Genomic DNA, 17,429 nt, shown 5'->3' with positions numbered 1-17,429 from the left:
ATTAGTCCAGGGACATCTCCACTGATACCTATGGGCCTGTCCATTAGTCCAGGGACATCTCCACTGATACCCATGGGCCTGTCCATTAGTCCAGGGACATCTCCACTGATACCTATGGGCCTGTCCATTAGTCCAGGGACATCTCCACTGATAGTCATGAGCCAGTTCATTAGTCCAGGGACATCTCCACTGATACCTATGGGCCTGTCCATTAGTCCAGGGACATCTCCACTGATAGTCATGAGCCAGTCCATTAGTCATTAGTCCAGGGACATCTCCACTGATACCCATGGGCCTGTCCATTACTCCAGGGACATCTCCACTGATACCCATGGACCTGTACATTAGTCCAGGGACATCTCCACTGATACCTATGGGCCTGTCCATTAGTCATTAGTCCAGGGACATCTCCACTGATACCCATGGACCTGTTTATTAGTCCAGGGACATCTCCACTGATACCCATGGACCTGTTCATTAGTCCAGGGACATCACCACTGATACCCATGGACCTGTTCATTAGTCCAGGGACATCTCCACTTATACCCATGCAGGACTTCATTTGACACAAACACTGGCATTAGAAATACCTGTTTCCTGAAGAAGCCAGTGTTGCTCTCTCTCAACTCCTCCCTTCATCCATTTGATGGGGACCAACCAGGTGTAACTAAAAAGACATGGGAACAGGATGGTCAGGTGACTAAATTAAAGATGATTTGGGGTTTTATCATCATGTCCTTATTGTTGAATGATCATGACCCAAACTGAACGAACCCCCCTCCTTAACACCAGACTATACTAACCCCTCCTTATCCCCAGTCTAAACTAACCCCTCCTTAACCCCAGGCTGTACTAACCCCAGGCTGTACTAACCCCTCCTTAACCCCAGGCTGTACTAACCCTTCCTTAACCCCAGGCTGTACTAACCCCTCCTTAACCCAGGCTGCACTAACCCCTCCTTAACCCCAGGCTGTACTAACCCCTCCTTAACCCCAGGCTGTACTAACCCCTCCTTAACCCCAGGCTGTACTAACCCCAGGCTGTACTAACCCCTCCTTAACCCCAGGCTGTACTAACCCCTCCTTAACCCCAGGCTGTACTAACCCCTCCTTAACCCCAGGCTGTACTAACCCCTCCTTAACCCCAGGCTGTACTAACCCCTCCTTAACCCCAGACTGTACTAACCCCTCCTTAACCCCAGGCTGTACTAACCCCTCCTTATCCCCAGGCTGTACTAACCCCAGGCTGTACTAACCCCTCCTTATCCCCAGGCTGTACTAACCCCAGGCTGTACTAACCCCAGGCTGTACTAACCCCTCCTTAACCCCAGGCTGTACTAACCCCTCCTTATCCCCAGGCTGTACTAACCCCAGGCTGTACTAACCCCAGGCTGTACTAACCCCTCCTTAACCCCAGGCTGTACTAACCCCAGGTTGTACTAACCCCTCCTTAACCCCAGGCTGTACTAACCCCTCCTTATCCCCAGGCTGTACTAACCCCAGGTAGTACTAACCCCAGGCTGTACTAACCCCTCCTTAACACCAGGCTGTACTAACCCCTCCTTCACCCCAGGCTGTACTAACCCCTCCTTATCCCCAGGCTGTACTAACCCCTCCTTAACCCCAGGCTGTACTAACCCCTCCTTAACCCCAGACTGTACTAACCCCTCCTTAACACCAGGCTGTACTAACCCCAGGCTGTACTAACCCCAGGCTGTACTAACCCCTCCTTAACCCCATGCTGTACTAACCCCTCCTTAACCCCAGGCTGTACTAACCCCTCCTTAACACCAGGCTGTACTAACCCCTCCTTAACCCCAGGCTGTACTAACCCCAGGCTGTACTAACCCCTCCTTAACCCAGGCTGTACTAACCCCTCCTTAACCCCAGACTATACTAACCCCAGGCTGTACTAACCCCTCCTTAACCCCAGGCTGTACTAACCCCTCCTTAACCCCAGGCTGTACTAACCCCAGGCTGTACTAACCCCTCCTTAACCCCAGGCTGTACTAACCCCAGGCTGTACTAACCCCTCCTTAACACCAAGCTGTACTAACCCCAGGCTGTACTAACCCCAGGCTGTACTAACCCCAGGCTGTACTAACCCCTCCTTAACACCAGGCTGTACTAACCCCTCCTTAACCCCAGACTGTACTAACCCCAGGCTGTACTAACCCCTCCTTAACACCAGGCTGTACTAACCCCAGGCTGTACTAACCCCTCCTTAACCCCAGGCTGTACTAACCCCAGGCTGTACTAACCCCTCCTTAACCCCAGGCTGTACTAACCCCTCCTTAACACCAGGCTGTACTAACCCCTCCTTAACCCCAGGCTGTACTAACCCCTCCTTAACCCCAGGCTGTACTAACCCCTCCTTAACCCCAGACTGTACTAACCCCTCCTTAACCCCAGACTGTACTAACCCCTCCTTAACCCCAGGCTGTACTACAACCCTCCTTAACCCCAGGCTGTACTAACCCCAGGCTGTACTAACCCCTCCTTAACACCAGACTGTACTACAGTCTTGCTACAGGGGTTAACTAACTGCCTTGCTGCAGGGGTTAACTAACTGCCTGCTGCTGCAGGGGTTAACTAACTGCCTTGCTGCAGGGGTTAATTAACTGCCTTGCTGCAAGGGGTTAACTAACTGCCTTGCTGCAGGGGTTAATTAACTGCCTTGCTGCAGGGGTTAACTAACTGCCTTGCTGCAGGGGTTAACTAACTGCCTTGCTGCAGGGGTTAATTAACTGCCTTGCTGCAGGGGGTTAACTAACTGCCTTGCTGCAGGGGTTAACTAACTGCCTTGCTGCAGGAGGTTGGTTAACTGCCTTGCTGCAGGGGTTAACTAACTGCCTTGCTTCAGGGGGTGAACTAACTGCCTTGCTGCAGGGGTGAACTAACTGCCTTGCTGCAGGGGGTTAACTAACTGCCTTGCTGCAGGGGGTTAATTAACTGCCTTGCTGCAAGGGGTTAACTAACTGCCTTGCTGCAGGGGGTTAATTAACTGCCTTGCTGCAGGGGTTAACTAACTGCCTTGCTGCAGGGGTTAACTAACTGCCTTGCTGCAGGGGGTTAATTAACTGCCTTGCTGCAGGGGTTAACTAACTGCCTTGCTGCAGGGGTTAACTAACTGCCTTGCTGCAGGGGTTGGTTAACTGCCTTGCTGCAGGGGTTAACTAACTGCCTTGCTTCAGGGGTGAACTAACTGCCTTGCTGCAGGGGTGAACTAACTGCCTTGCTGCAGGGGGTTAACTAACTGCCTTGCTGCAGGGGTTAACTGCCTTGCTGCAGGGGGTTAACTAACTGCCTTTCTGCAGGGAGTTAATTAACTGCCTTGCTGCAGGGGGTTAACTGCCTTGCTGCAGGGGTTAACTAACTGCCTTTCTGCAGGGAGTTAATTAACTGCCTTGCTGCAGGGGTTAACTAACTCCCTTGCTGCAGGTGGTTGGTTAACTGCCTTGCTGTTGGGGTTTAGCTGGCTTGGTGTTGGGGGTTATTTGCCTTGCTGTTAGGGGTTAACTGCCTTGCTGTTGGGGTTTAGCTGGCTTGGTGTTGGGGTTATTTGCCTTGCTGTTGGGGGTTATTTGTCTTGCTGCAGGGGTTAACTGCCTTGCTGTTGGGGTTTAACTGAACTTCCGGCGACGACAGAAATGGCCGCGCCGCCGCGTTTCTAGGAAACTATGCAGTTTTTGTTTTTTTACGTGTTTTTTCTTACATTAGTACCCCAGGTCATCTTAGGTTTCATTACATACAGTCGAGAAGAACTACTGAATATAAGAGCAGCGTCAACTCACCATCAGTACGACCAAGAATATGACTTTCGCGAAGCGGATCCTGTGTTCCCGTAGCAACGATTAAAACATTCCCAAACCTGAAACCGTGGATTGATGGCAGCATTCGCGTGAAACTGAAAGCGCAAACAACTGCTTTTAATCAGGGTAAGGTGACCGGTAACATGACCGAATACAAACAGTGTAGCTATTCCCACCGCAAGGCAATCAAACAAGCTAAGCGTCAGTATAGAGACAAAGTAGAATCTCAATTCAATGGCTCAGACACAAGAGGTATGTGGCAGGGTCTACAGTCAATCGCGGATTACAAAAAGAAAACCAGCCCCGTCAAGGACAAGGATGTCTTGCTCCCAGGCAGACTAAATAACTGTTTTGCCCGCTTTGAGGACAATGCAGTGCCACTGACACGGCCTGCAACGAAAACATGCGGTCTCTCCTTCACTGCAGCCGAGGTGAGTAAAACATTTAAACGTGTTAACCCTCTCAAGTCTGCAGGCCCAGACGGCATCCCCAGCCGTGCCCTCAGAGCATGCGTAGACCAGCTGGCTGGTGTGTTTACGGACATATTCAACCAATCCCTATCCCAGTCTGCTGTTCCCACATGCTTCAAGAGGGCCACCATTGTTCCTGTTCCCAAGAAAGCTAAGGTAACTGAGCTAAACGACTACCGCCCTGTAGCACTCACTTCCGTCATCATGAAGTGCTTTGAGAGACTAGTCAAGGACCAGATCACCTCCACCCTATCTGACACCCTTGACCCACTCCAATTTGCTTACCACCCAAATAGGTCCACAGACGATGCAATCTCAACCACACTGCACACTGCCCTAACCCATCTGGACAAGAGGAATACCTATGTGAGAATGCTGTTCATCGACTACAGCTCGGCATTTAACACCATAGTACCCTCCAAGCTCGTCATCAAGCTCGAGACCCTGGGTCTCGACCCCGCTCTGTGCAACTGGGTACTGGACTTCCTGACGGGCCGCCCCCAGGTGGTGAGGGTAGGCAACAACATCTCCACCCCGCTGATCCTCAACACTGGGGCCCCACAAGGGTTGGTTCCGAGCCCTCTCCTGTACTCCCTGTTCACCCACGACTGCGTGGCCACGCACGCCTCCAACTCAATCATCAAGTTTGCGGACGACACAACAGTGGTAGGCTTGATTACCAACAATGACGAGACGGCCTACAGGGATGAGGTGAGGGCCCTTGGAGTGTGGTGTCAGGAAAATAACCTCACACTCAACGTCAACAAAACTAAGGAGATGATTGTGGACTTCAGGAAACAGCAGAGGGAACACCCCCCTATCCACATCGATGGAACAGTAGTGGAGAGGGTAGCAAGTTTTAAGTTCCTCGGCATACACATCACAGACAAACTGAATTGGTCCACCCACACAGACAGCATCGTGAAGAAGGCGCAGCAGTGCCTCTTCAACCTCAGGAGGCTGAAGAAATTTGGCTTGTCACCAAAAGCACTCACAAACTTCTACAGATGCACAATGGAGAGCATCCTGGCGGGCTGTATCACCGCCTGGTACGGCAACTGCTCCGCCCACAACCGTAAGGCTCTCCAGAGGTAGTGAGGTCTGCACAACGCATCACCGGGGGCAAACTACCTGCCCTCCAGGACACCTACACCACCCGATGTTACAGGAAGGCCATAAAGATCATCAAGGACAACAACCACCCGAGCCACTGCCTGTTCACCCCACTATCATCCAGAAGGCGAGGTCAGTACAGGTGCATCAAAGCTGGGACCGAGAGACTGAAAAACAGCTTCTATCTCAAGGCCATCAGACTGTTAAACAGCCACCACTAACATTGAGTGGCTGCTGCCAACACACTGACTCAACTCCAGCCACTTTAATAATGGGAATTGATGGGAAATTATGTAAAATATATCACTAGCCACTTTAAACAATGCTACCTAATATAATGTTTACATACCCTACATTATTCATCTCATATGTATACGTACATACTGTACTCTATATCATCTACTGCATCTTTATGTAATACATGTATCACTAGCCACTTTAACTATGCCACTTTGTTTACATACTCATCTTATATGTATATACTGTACTCGATACCATCTACTGTATCTTGCCTATGCCGCTCTGTACCATTACTCATTCATATATCCTTATGTACATATTCTTTATCCCCTTACACTTGTGTGTGTATAAGACAGTAGTTTTGGAATTGTTAGTTAGATTACTTGTTGGTTATTACTGCATTGTTGGAACTAGAAGCACAAGCATTTCGCTACACTCGCATTAACATCTGCTAACCATGTGTATGTGACAAATAAAATTTGATTTGATTTGATTTGTTGTTGGGGGTTAACTGCCTTGTTGGGGGTTAACTAATTGCCTTGTTGTTGGGGGTTAACTAATTGCCTTGTTGTTGGGGGTTAACCAATTGCCTTGTTGTTGGGGGTTAACAAACTGCCTTGCTGCTGGGGTTATTTGCCTTGTCGTTGGGGGTTAACTGCCTTGTTGTTCAGGGTTAACTGCCTTGTAGTTGGGAATTAACTGCCTTGTTGTTCAGGGTTAACTGCCTTGTAGTTGGGGGTTAACTGCCTTGTAGTTGGGGGTTAACTGCCTTGTCGTTGGGGGTTAACTGCCTTGTAGTTGGGGGTTAACTGCCTTGTAGTTGGGGGTTAACTGCCTTGTCGTTGGGGTTAACTGCCTTGTTGTTCAGGGTTAACTGCCTTGTCGTTGGGGTTAACTGCCTTGCTGCTGGGGGTTATTTGCCTTGTCGTTGGGGGTTAACTGCCTTGTCGTTGGGGGTTAACTGCCTTGTCGTTGGGGGTTAACTGCCTTGCTGCTGGGGTTATTTGCCTTGTCGTTGGGGTTAACTGCCTTGTCGTTGGGGGTTAACTGCCTTGTCATTGGGGGTTAACTGCCTTGTCATTGGGGGTTAACTGCCTTGTCGTTGGGGGTTAACTGCCTTGTCGTTGGGGGTTAACTGCCTTGTAGTTGGGGGTTAACTGCCTTGTCGTTGGGGGTTAACTGCCTTGTTGTTCAGGGTTAACTGCCTTGTCGTTGGGGTTAACTGCCTTGCTGCTGGGGGTTATTTGCCTTGTCGTTGGGGGTTAACTGCCTTGTCGTTGGGGGTTAACTGCCTTGTCGTTGGGGGTTAACTGCCTTGCTGCTGGGGGTTATTTGCCTTGTCGTTGGGGGTTAACTGCCTTGTCGTTGGGGGTTAACTGCCTTGTCATTGGGGGTTAACTGCCTTGTCATTGGGGGTTAACTGCCTTGTCGTTGGGGGTTAACTGCCTTGTCTTTGGGGGTTAACTGCCTTGTCGTTGGGGGTTAACTGCCTTGTTGTTGAGGGTTAACTGCCTTGTTGTTAGGGGTTAACGGCTCAGGGATTACAAACAGCAACCTTTCAGTCACTGGCCCAACGCCCCTTAACCTCTATGCTACCTGCCACCCCTTGTCTATGGTAAAGCAGCATCACAGAAATGAGCTCAAGAAGAATATTTACTTGTATGGAGAGGGTCTGTCCACTACAGAGTCAGGGTCCAGGAGGAAGTGCTTCTGGGTAATGTGTCCCGTGGCCGTATCTATGGTAACCACTGGGAAGCCCATCTGAAGGATCCAGCGGTTCATGATGTCATGCACTGTGTGAGGTAGACTCATCCCTGGAGTGCTGAGGACTGCCTGTCAGAGGATGGAACACATAACAACACCTTAATGATAGAGAGTACAACGGCACCATCTCTAGGGTCGTTCAGAACAGATTTAATGATAGAGAGTACAACGGCACCATCTCTAGGGTCGTTCAGAACAGATTTAATGATAGAGAGTACAACGGCACCATCTCTAGGGTCGTTCAGAACAGATTTAATGATAGAGAGTACAACGGCACCATCTCTAGGGTCGTTCAGAACAGATTTAATGATAGAGAGTACAACGGCACCATCTCTAGGGTCGTTCAGAACAGATTTAATGATAGAGAGTACAACGGCACCATCTCTAGGGTCGTTCAGAACAGATTTAATGATAGAGAGTACAACGGCACCATCTCTAGGGTCGTTCAGAACAGATTTAATGATAGAGAGTACAACGGCACCATCTCTAGGGTCGTTCAGAACAGATTTCAACCACAGGGGGTTTTCCACACACAATACCCAATTATATTTCATACTCATTTTAGTAGAAAGCTAATTGTAGATTTAAAATGAGATAATAGAGAGACAGATCATAGAGATAGTATACAGATCATAGAGATAGTAGACAGATCATAGAGATAGTAGACAGGTCATTGAGATAGTAGACAGGTCATAGAGATAGTAGACAGATCATAGAGATAGTAGACAGATCATAGAGATAGTAGACAGATCATAGAGATAGTAGACAGGTCATAGAGATAGTAGACAGATCATAGAGATAGTAGACAGATCATAGAGATAGTAGACAGATCATAGAGATAGTAGACAGATCATAGAGATAGTAGACAGGTCATAGAGACAGTATACAGATCATAGAGATAGTATACAGATCATAGAGATAGTAGACAGATCATAGAGATAGTAGACAGATCATAGAGATAGTAGACAGATCATAGAGATAGTAGACAGATCATAGAGATAGTAGACAGATCATAGAGATAGTATACAGATCATAGAGAGAGTATAGAGGTCTATTTATCATACTGTATCCATGGTGAAGATGATCCCAGAGAGGAGAGAGGGAGATCATAGAGACAGTATACAGATCATAGAGATAGTAGACAGATCATAGAGATAGTAGACAGATCATAGAGATAGTAGACAGATCATAGAGATAGTAGACAGATCATAGAGATAGTATACAGATCATAGAGATAGTAGACAGATCATAGAGATAGTAGACAGATCATAGAGATAGTATACAGATCATAGAGAGTATCGAGGTCTATTTATCATACTGTATAAATGGTAGAATAGGACTTACTTTCTGAAGATGATCCCAGAGATCTGAATACACTGTGTTGTTGAAGGCAAACTCATTCAGGTATGACTGAGAGAGAGAGGAGAGAGAGAGGGGTGAGAGGGGTAAAGAGGCAGAAGGAGGGAAAGAGAGAGGTGGGAGAGAGAGGCAGGGGGAGAGAGAGAGAGAGGAGAGAGAGAGGGGGAGAGGGGTAAAGAGGCAGAGGGAGGGAAAGAGAGAGGTGGGAGAGAGAGAGGCAGGGAGAGAGAGAGGCAGGGGAGAGAGGCAGGGGGAGAGAGAGAGAGAGAGTGAGAGTGAGCGAGAGAGAGAGAGAGAGAGAGAGAGAGAGAGAGAGAGAGAGAGAGAGAGAGAGAGAGAGAGAGAGAGGCAGGGAGAGAGAGAGGCAGGGGAGAGAGAGGCAGGGAGAGAGAGGCAGGGGGAGAGAGAGAGAGAGAGAGAGAGGGGGAGAGGGGGAAAGAGGCAGAGGGAGGGAAAGAGAGAGGTGGGAGAGAGATAGGCAGGGGGAGAGAGAGAGAGGAGAGAGAGAGGGGGGAGAGGGGTAAAGAGGCAGAGGGAGGGAAAGAGAGAGGTGGGAGAGAGACAATAATAATAATAATATATGCCATTTAGCAGACGCTTTTATCCAAAGCGACTTACAGTCATGTGTGCATACATTCTACGTATGGGTGGTCCCGGGGATCGAACCCACTACCCTGGCGTTACAAGCGCCATGCTCTACCAACTGAGCTACAGAATATAGGCAGGGGAGAGAGAGACAGGAGAGAGAGGAGAGAGAGAGGGGTGAGAGGGGGAAGAGGCAGCGGGAGGGAAAGAGAGAGGTGGGAGAGAGAGAGGCAGGGGGAGAGAGAGGAGAGAGAGAGGGGGAGAGAGAGAGGAGAGAGAGAGGGGTGAGAGGGGTAAAGAGGCAGAGGGAGGGAAAGAGAGAGGTGGGAGAGAGATAGGCAGGGGGAGAGAGAGGCAGGGGGAGAGAGAGAGGAGAGAGAGAGGCAGGGAGAGAGAGGCAGGGAGAGAGAGAGTGAGCGAGAGAGAGAGAGAGAGAGGCAGGGAGAGAGAGAGGCAGGGGGAGAGAGAGGCAGGGACAGAGAGAGGCAGGGGGAGAGAGAGAGGCAGGGAGAGAGAGAGGCAGGGGAGAGAGAGGCAGGGGGAGAGAGGCAGGGAGAGAGAGAGGGGGAGAGAGGCAGGGAGAGAGAGAGGCAGGGAGAGAGAGAGGCAGGGGAGAGAGGCAGGGGGAGAGAGAGAGTGAGAGTGAGCGAGAGAGAGAGAGAGAGAGAGAGAGAGAGAGAGAGAGAGAGAGAGAGAGAGAGAGAGAGAGAGGCAGGGAGAGAGAGAGGCAGGGAGAGAGAGGCAGGGGGAGAGAGAGAGAGAGTGAGAGTGAGCGAGAGAGAGAGAGAGAGAGAGAGAGAGAGAGAGAGAGAGAGAGAGAGAGAGAGAGAGAGGCAGGAGAGAGAGAGGCAGGGAGAGAGAGAGGCAGGGAGAGAGAGAGGAAGGGAGAGAGAGGCAGGGAGAGAGAGAGGCAGGGGGAGAGAGGCAGGGGGAGAGAGAGAGGCAGAGAGAGAGAGGCAGGGGGAGAGAGGCAGGGGGAGAGAGAGAGGCAGGGAGAGAGAGGCAGGAGAGAGAGAGGCAGGGGAGAGAGAGGCAGGGAGAGAGAGAGGCAGGGAGAGAGAGAGGCAGGGGGAGAGATAGGCAGGGAGAGAGAGAGGCAGGGGGAGAGAGAGGCAGGGAGAGAGAGAGGCAGGGGGAGAGAGGCAGGGGAGAGAGAGGCAGGGAGAGAGAGAGGCAGGGGAGAGAGGCAGGGGGAGAGAGAGGCAGGGAGAGAGAGAGGCAGGGGGAGAGAGGGGCAGAGAGAGAGAGAGAGAGAGGCAGGGGGCGAGAGAGGCAGGGAGAGAGAGAGGCAGGGGGGAGAGAGGCAGGGAGAGAGAGAGAGGCAGGGGGAGAGAGAGGCAGGGGGAGAGAGAGGCAGGGGGAGAGAGGCAGGGGGAGAGAGAGGCAGGGGGAGAGAGAGGCAGGGGGAGAGAGGCAGGGGGAGAGAGAGGCAGGGGGAGAGAGAGGCAGGGGGAGAGAGAGAGAAGTGGTGGAAGTGTCATGATGTCGATTGATATTAACCAGTCCTCTATACGCACAGTGAGTCCTCTGGTTAATATACTGTAACGATACTAACAGTCAGTCCTCTGGTTAATATACTGTAACTACACTCACAGCTAGTCCTCTGGTTAATATACTGTAACTATACTCACAGCTAGTCCTCTGGTTAATATACTGTAACTATACTCACAGTGAGTCCTCTGGTTAATATACTGTAACTATACTCACAGTGAGTCCTTTGGTTAATATACTGTAACTACACTCACAGTGAGTCCTCTGGTTAATATACTGTGACTATACTCACACTAAGTCCTCTGGCGAAGACCGGCTCTGTCAGGAACTCAGAAAGCATCCTCAGAACTGCAGCACCCTGGGTGGAAGAGATCATAGGATTTGAGAAAGAGAAAAACAGTCACATTGGAGTTTAAGGTTTTTTTCAACTACACTAGAGAGAAGGTGTAACCATGGATCTCCCTACTACACCAGAGAGAGAAGGTGTAACCATGGATCTCCCTACTACACCAGAGAGAGAAGGTGTAACCATGGATCTCCCTACTACACTAGAGAGAAGGTGTAACCATGGATCTCCCTACTACACTAGAGAGAAGGTGTAACCATGGATCTCCCTACTACACCAGAGAGAGAAGGTGTAACCATGGATCTCCCTACTACACCAGAGAGAGAAGGTGTAACCATGGATCTCCCTACTACACCAGAGAGAGAAGGTGTAACCATGGATCTCCCTACTACACTAGAGAGAGAAGGTGTAACCATGGATCTCCCTACTACACTAGAGAGAAGGTGTAACCATGGATCTCCCTACTACACCAGAGAGAGAAGGTGTAACCATGGATCTCCCTACTACACCAGAGAGAGAAGGTGTAACCATGGATCTCCCTACTACACCAGAGAGAGAAGGTGTAACCATGGAGCTCTCTACTACACTAGAGAGAGAAGGTGTAACCATGGAGCTCTCTACTACACTAGAGAGAAGGTGTAACCATGGATCTCCCTACTACACCAGAGAGAGAAGGTGTAACCATGTATCTCCCTACTACACCAGAGAGAGAAGGTATCTCCCAGCTTGTGTTTTACAGTGAGATACTCATCTCCCAGCTTGTGTTTTACAGTGAGATACTCATCTCCCAGCTTGTGTTTTACAGTGAGATACTCATCTCCCAGCTTGTGTTTTACAGTGAGATACTCATCTCCCAGCTTGTGTTTTACAGTGAGATACTCATCTCCCAGGTTGTGTTTTACAGTGAGATACTCATCTCCCAGCTTGTGTTTTACAGTGAGATACTCATCTCCCAGCTTGTGTTTTACAGTGAGATACTCATCTCCCAGCTTGTGTTTTACAGTGAGATACTCATCTCCCAGCTTGTGTTTTACAGTGAGATACTCTGAGTCTCTGTTGTATATGTGGTCTAGAACAGAGAAAAACCTTGCAGTAGGTGATGGTGTTGAACATCTTGTTAATTGTGTTAGCGCGTTCTCAACAAACACTCTATTCTACCTGGTCCACAGATTTAATTTAATCTGAACCACCCTTTAACTGGAACAGGACATGGGAAAAATGTGATTTTGGCATCCCGTAATCCGAACCATTAACATATACATTTTAAGTTTGTTCACAGAATGTATTTAACACCAAGGAAATATGGTACGAGGAAATTGTCCCCGACTGTTCACTGTGTCCCCTGAATCAGGTCGGCACATTCCTCCATATGATGTGGGAGTGTCTTGAAGAATAATGGGAGTGTCTTGAAGAATAATGGGAGTGTCTTGAAGAATAATGGGAGTGTCTTGAAGAATAATGGGAGTGTCTTGAAGAATACTGGGAGTGTCTTGAAGAATACTGGGAGTGTCTTGAAGAATAATGGGAGTGTCTTGAAGAATAATGGGAGTGTCTTGAAGAATAATGGGAGTGTCTTGAAGAATAATGGGAGTGTCTTGAAGAATAATGGGAGTGTCTTGAAGAATAATGGGAGTGTCTTGAAGAATAATGGGAGTGTCTTGAAGAATAATGGGAGTGTCTTGAAGAATAATGGGAGTGTCTTGAAGAATAATGGGAGTGTCTTGAAGAATAATGGGTGTCTTGAAGAATAATGGGAGTGTCTTGAAGAATAATGGGAGTGTCTTGAAGAATAATGGGAGTGTCTTGAAGAATAATGGGAGTGTCTTGAAGAATAATGGGAGTGTCTTGAAGAATAATGGGAGTGTCTTGAAGAATAATGGGAGTGTCTTGAAGAATAATGGGAGTGTCTTGAAGAATAATTACAGCTAAAGCCCAACAGATACAGATATTTATTACAACTTTTATTATGTTCTTTGATTCCAGGCCCACGGGGAAGGTGTGTGGGGGGTGGGGGGGTCTGGTCACTGTGGGGGAGGGAGGGGGCGATTGGAGGGAATCTACTGGTTGAATCAGGGGATGGATGGGTTGGAGGGGCACTGATTCGTTTCTGGGTGGGATGGGAAGGGGTGGGAGGCATGCTTTCTTCGGGTCTTTAAACGTTGAGAACCATGGAGAACTTTGCTGTAGGAGATGGTCTAGAACATGGAGAACCATGGAGAACCTTGCTGTAGGACATGGCCTAAAACATGGAGAACCTTGCTGTGAACCTTGCTGTAGAAGATGGTCCAGAACATGGAGAACCATAGAGAACCTTGCTGTAGGAGATGGTCTAGAACATGGAGAACAATAGAGAACATTGCTGTAGGAGATGGTCTAGAACATAGAGAACCTTGCTGTAGGAGATGTTCTCGGACATAGAGAACCTTGCTGTAGGAGATGGTCTACAACATAGAAAACCTTGCTGTAGGAGATGTTCTCGAACATAGAGAACCTTGCTGTAGGAGATGGTCTACAACATAGAGAACCTTGCTGTAGGAGATGTTCTAGAACATAGAGAACCTTGCTGTAGGAGATGGTGTTGAACATCTCACTGATCTCGTCAGGCTGGTTGACTTCCTCCTCTTTCCGGGACAGAGGATGAGATGAGGCCAGGGCGTCCACAGCAAACACCTTGTGGACATCATTCAGGATGGTCTGCTCTTTCTAGGGAGAGAGAGGGAGAGTGGTCAGTCTGACTGTACTCTATATGATCAGATTAATCCTCCTGTGAGGGTGGTCAGTCTTACTGTACTCTATATGATCAGATTAATCCTCCTGAATTAGTGGTCAGTCTTACTGTACTCTATATGATCAGATTAATCCTCCTGAAAGGGTGATCAGTCTTACTGTACTCTATATGATCAGATTAATCCTCCTGAAAGGGTGGTCAGTCTTACTGTACTCTATATGATCAGATTAATCCTCCTGAAAGGGTGATCAGTCTTACTGTACTCTATATGATCAGATTAATCCTCCTGAAAGAGTGGTCAGTCTTACTGTACTCTATATGATCAGATTAATCCTCCTGTGAGGGTGATCAGTCTTACTGTACTCTATATGATCAGATTAATCCTCCTGTGAGGGTGATCAGTCTTACTGTACTCTATATGATCAGATTAATCCTCCTGAAAGAGTGATCAGTCTTACTGTACTCTATATGATCAGATTAATCCTCCTGAAAGGGTGATCAGTCTTACTGTACTCTATATGATCAGATTAATCCTCCTGAAAGAGTGGTCAGTCTTACTGTACTCTATATGATCAGATTAATCCTCCTGAAAGGGTGGTCAGTCTTACTGTACTCTATATGATCAGATTAATCAGTCTTACTGTACTCTATATGATCAGATTAATCCTCCTGAAAGAGTGGTCAGTCTTACTGTACTCTATATGATCAGATTAATCCTCCTGTGAGGGTGATCAGTCTTACTGTACTCTATATGATCAGATTAATCCTCCTGAATTAGTGATCAGTCTTACTGTACTCTATATGATCAGATTAATCCTCCTGAAAGGGTGATCAGTCTTACTGTACTCTATATGATCAGATTAATCCTCCTGAAAGGGTGATCAGTCTTACTGTACTCTATATGATCAGATTAATCCTCCTGTGAGGGTGGTCAGTCTTACTGTACTCTATATGATCAGATTAATCCTCCTGTGAGGGTGGTCAGTCTTACTGTACTCTATATGATCAGATTAATCCTCCTGAAAGGGTGATCAGTCTTACTGTACTCTATATGATCAGATTAATCCTCCTGTGAGGGTGGTCAGTCTTACTGTACTCTATATGATCAGATTAATCCTCCTGAATTAGTGATCAGTCTTACTGTACTCTATATGATCAGATTAATCCTCCTGAAAGAGTGATCAGTCTTACTGTACTCTATATGATCAGATTAATCCTCCTGTGAGGGTGATCAGTCTTACTGTACTCTATATGATCAGATTAATCCTCCTGTGAGGGTGATCAGTCTTACTGTACTCTATATGATCAGATTAATCCTCCTGAAAGAGTGATCAGTCTTACTGTACTCTATATGATCAGATTAATCTGTTTTACTGTACTCTATATGATCAGATTAATCCTCCTGAAAGAGTGATCAGTCTTACTGTACTCTATATGATCAGATTAATCCTCCTGAAAGGGTGATCAGTCTTACTGTACTCTATATGATCAGATTAATCCTCCTGTGAGGGTGATCAGTCTTACTGTACTCTATATGATCAGATTAATCCTCCTGTGAGGGTGATCAGTCTTACGATGTTCCACGTGGGTTCAGCGTAGTCAGCTCCTAGATACTCCACGTAGCTGGCAAAGCCCTCGTTCAGCCACAGGTCATTCCACCATCTCAGAGTCACCAGGTTCCCAAACCACTGTGGACACAGGATCATGTCACACTTCGGGAACAATCACATCCAAAATGGCCGTCTGTTCCCTATGAAGCAGTGCATTACCTTTCGCCAGCTCTGACCAATATTAATAATTAGGTGGGTTAAGTACGTATTAATACAAAGGTATGAATTGAAAACATGTTTTTCGTATTTCATTATAAATTCACCACCTGCTGTATTCGCTGCTTGTGACTAAAACATTTGATACCCCAACTCACCTTGAGACACCCTAGGAGAATGTGATCAAGGCCAAGATCTGCCATAATCAACGGTGATCCTGGGGCAATTAGGATTAAGTGGCTTGTTTAAGGGCACATCAACAGATTTTTCACCTTGTAAACTTGGGGATTTGAACTAGAGACCTTTCGGTTACTGGCCCAACACTCTAACCGCTAGGCTACCTGCCGGTTACTAGCCAAACACTCTAACCACTAGGCTACCTGCCAGTTACTAGCCCAACACTCTAACCGTTAGGCTATCTGCCGGTTACTAGTCCAACGCTCTAACCACAAGAATACCTGCCGGTTACTAGCCCAACGCTTTAACCACTAAGCTACCAACCGGTTACTAGCCCAACACTCTAACCGCTAGGCTACCTGCCGGTTACTAGCCAAACACTCTAACCACTAGGCTACCTGCTGGTTACTAGTCCAACACTCTAACCGCTAGGCTACCTACCGGTTACTAGTCCAACGTTCTAACCACTAGGCTACCTGCTGGTTACTAGCCCAACGTTCTAACCGCTAGGCTACCTGCCGGTTACTAGTCCAACGCTCTAACAACTAGGCTACCTGCCGGTTACTAGCCCAACGCTTTAACCACTAGGCTACCTGCCGGTTACTAGCCCAACGCTCTAACCGCTAGGCTACCTGCCGGTGATTAGCCCAACACTCTAACCGCTAGGCTACCTGTCGGTTACTAGCCCAACACTCTAACCGCTAGGCTACCTGCCGGTTACTAGCCCAACACTCTAACCACTAGGCTACCTGTCGGTTACTAGTCCAACGCTCTAACAACTAGGCTACCTGCCGGTTACTAGCCCAACACTCTAACCACTAGGCTACCTGCCGGTTACTAGTCCAATGCTCTAACCACAAGGCTACCTGCCAGTTACTAGCCCAACACTCTAACTGCTATGCTACCTGCCGGTTACTAGCCCAACGCTTTAAACACTAGGCTACCTGCTGGTTTCTAGCCCAACGCTCTAACCGCTCTGCCTTACTATTATTCGACCATGCTGGTCATTTATGAACATTTGAACATCTTGGCCATGTTCTGTTATAATCTCCACCCGGCACAGCCAGAAGAGGACGGGCCACCCCACATATGCTCTCTCTTTCTTTCTCTCTCTCGGAGGACCTAAGCCCTAGGACCGTGCCCCAGGACTACCTGACATGATGACTCCTTGCTGTCCCCGGTCCACCTGACTGTGCTGCTGCTCCAGTTTCAACTGTTCTGCCTTGTTATTATTCGACCATGCTGGTCATTTATGAACATTTGAACATCTTGGCCATGTTCTGTTATAATTTCCACCCGGCACAGCCAGAAGAGGACTGGCCACCCCACATAGCCTGGTTCCTCTCTAGGTTTCTTCCTAGGTTTTGGCCTTTCTAGGGAGTTTTTCCTAGCCACCGTGCTTCTACACCTGCATTGCTTGCTGTTTGGGGTTTTAGGCTGGGTTTCTGTACAGCACTTTGAGATATCAGCTGATGTACGAAGGGCTATATGAATAAATTTGATTTGATTTGATTTATGCTACCTGCCGGTTACTAGCCCAACGCTCTAACCACTAGGCTACCTGCCAGTTACTAGTCCA

General features: G+C 48.1%; 1 protein-coding gene across 1 annotated transcript in view; it reads right to left on the bottom strand.

The window, feature by feature from the left end:
• LOC124024850 (aminopeptidase N-like) overlaps positions 1-17,429 on the bottom strand; it is a 56,980-nt gene that overhangs the window by 16,836 nt on the left and 22,715 nt on the right. Inside the window, exons 6-11 of the mRNA XM_046338616.1 lie at positions 15,482-15,595; positions 13,739-13,882; positions 11,126-11,191; positions 8,743-8,808; positions 7,292-7,467; positions 576-667 (exon numbers count right to left, since the gene is read on the bottom strand). Coding sequence (XP_046194572.1) covers positions 576-667; positions 7,292-7,467; positions 8,743-8,808; positions 11,126-11,191; positions 13,739-13,882; positions 15,482-15,595 — 658 coding nt within the window. The remainder of the gene's footprint in view (positions 1-575; positions 668-7,291; positions 7,468-8,742; positions 8,809-11,125; positions 11,192-13,738; positions 13,883-15,481; positions 15,596-17,429) is intronic.

Source organism: Oncorhynchus gorbuscha, unplaced genomic scaffold (assembly GCF_021184085.1).
Source record: "Oncorhynchus gorbuscha isolate QuinsamMale2020 ecotype Even-year unplaced genomic scaffold, OgorEven_v1.0 Un_scaffold_2037, whole genome shotgun sequence".
In the NCBI taxonomy this organism is placed as follows: Eukaryota; Metazoa; Chordata; class Actinopteri; order Salmoniformes; family Salmonidae; genus Oncorhynchus; species Oncorhynchus gorbuscha.
Note: the sequence above shows the minus strand (reverse complement) of the source record. Positions and strands in the feature narration are given on the sequence as shown.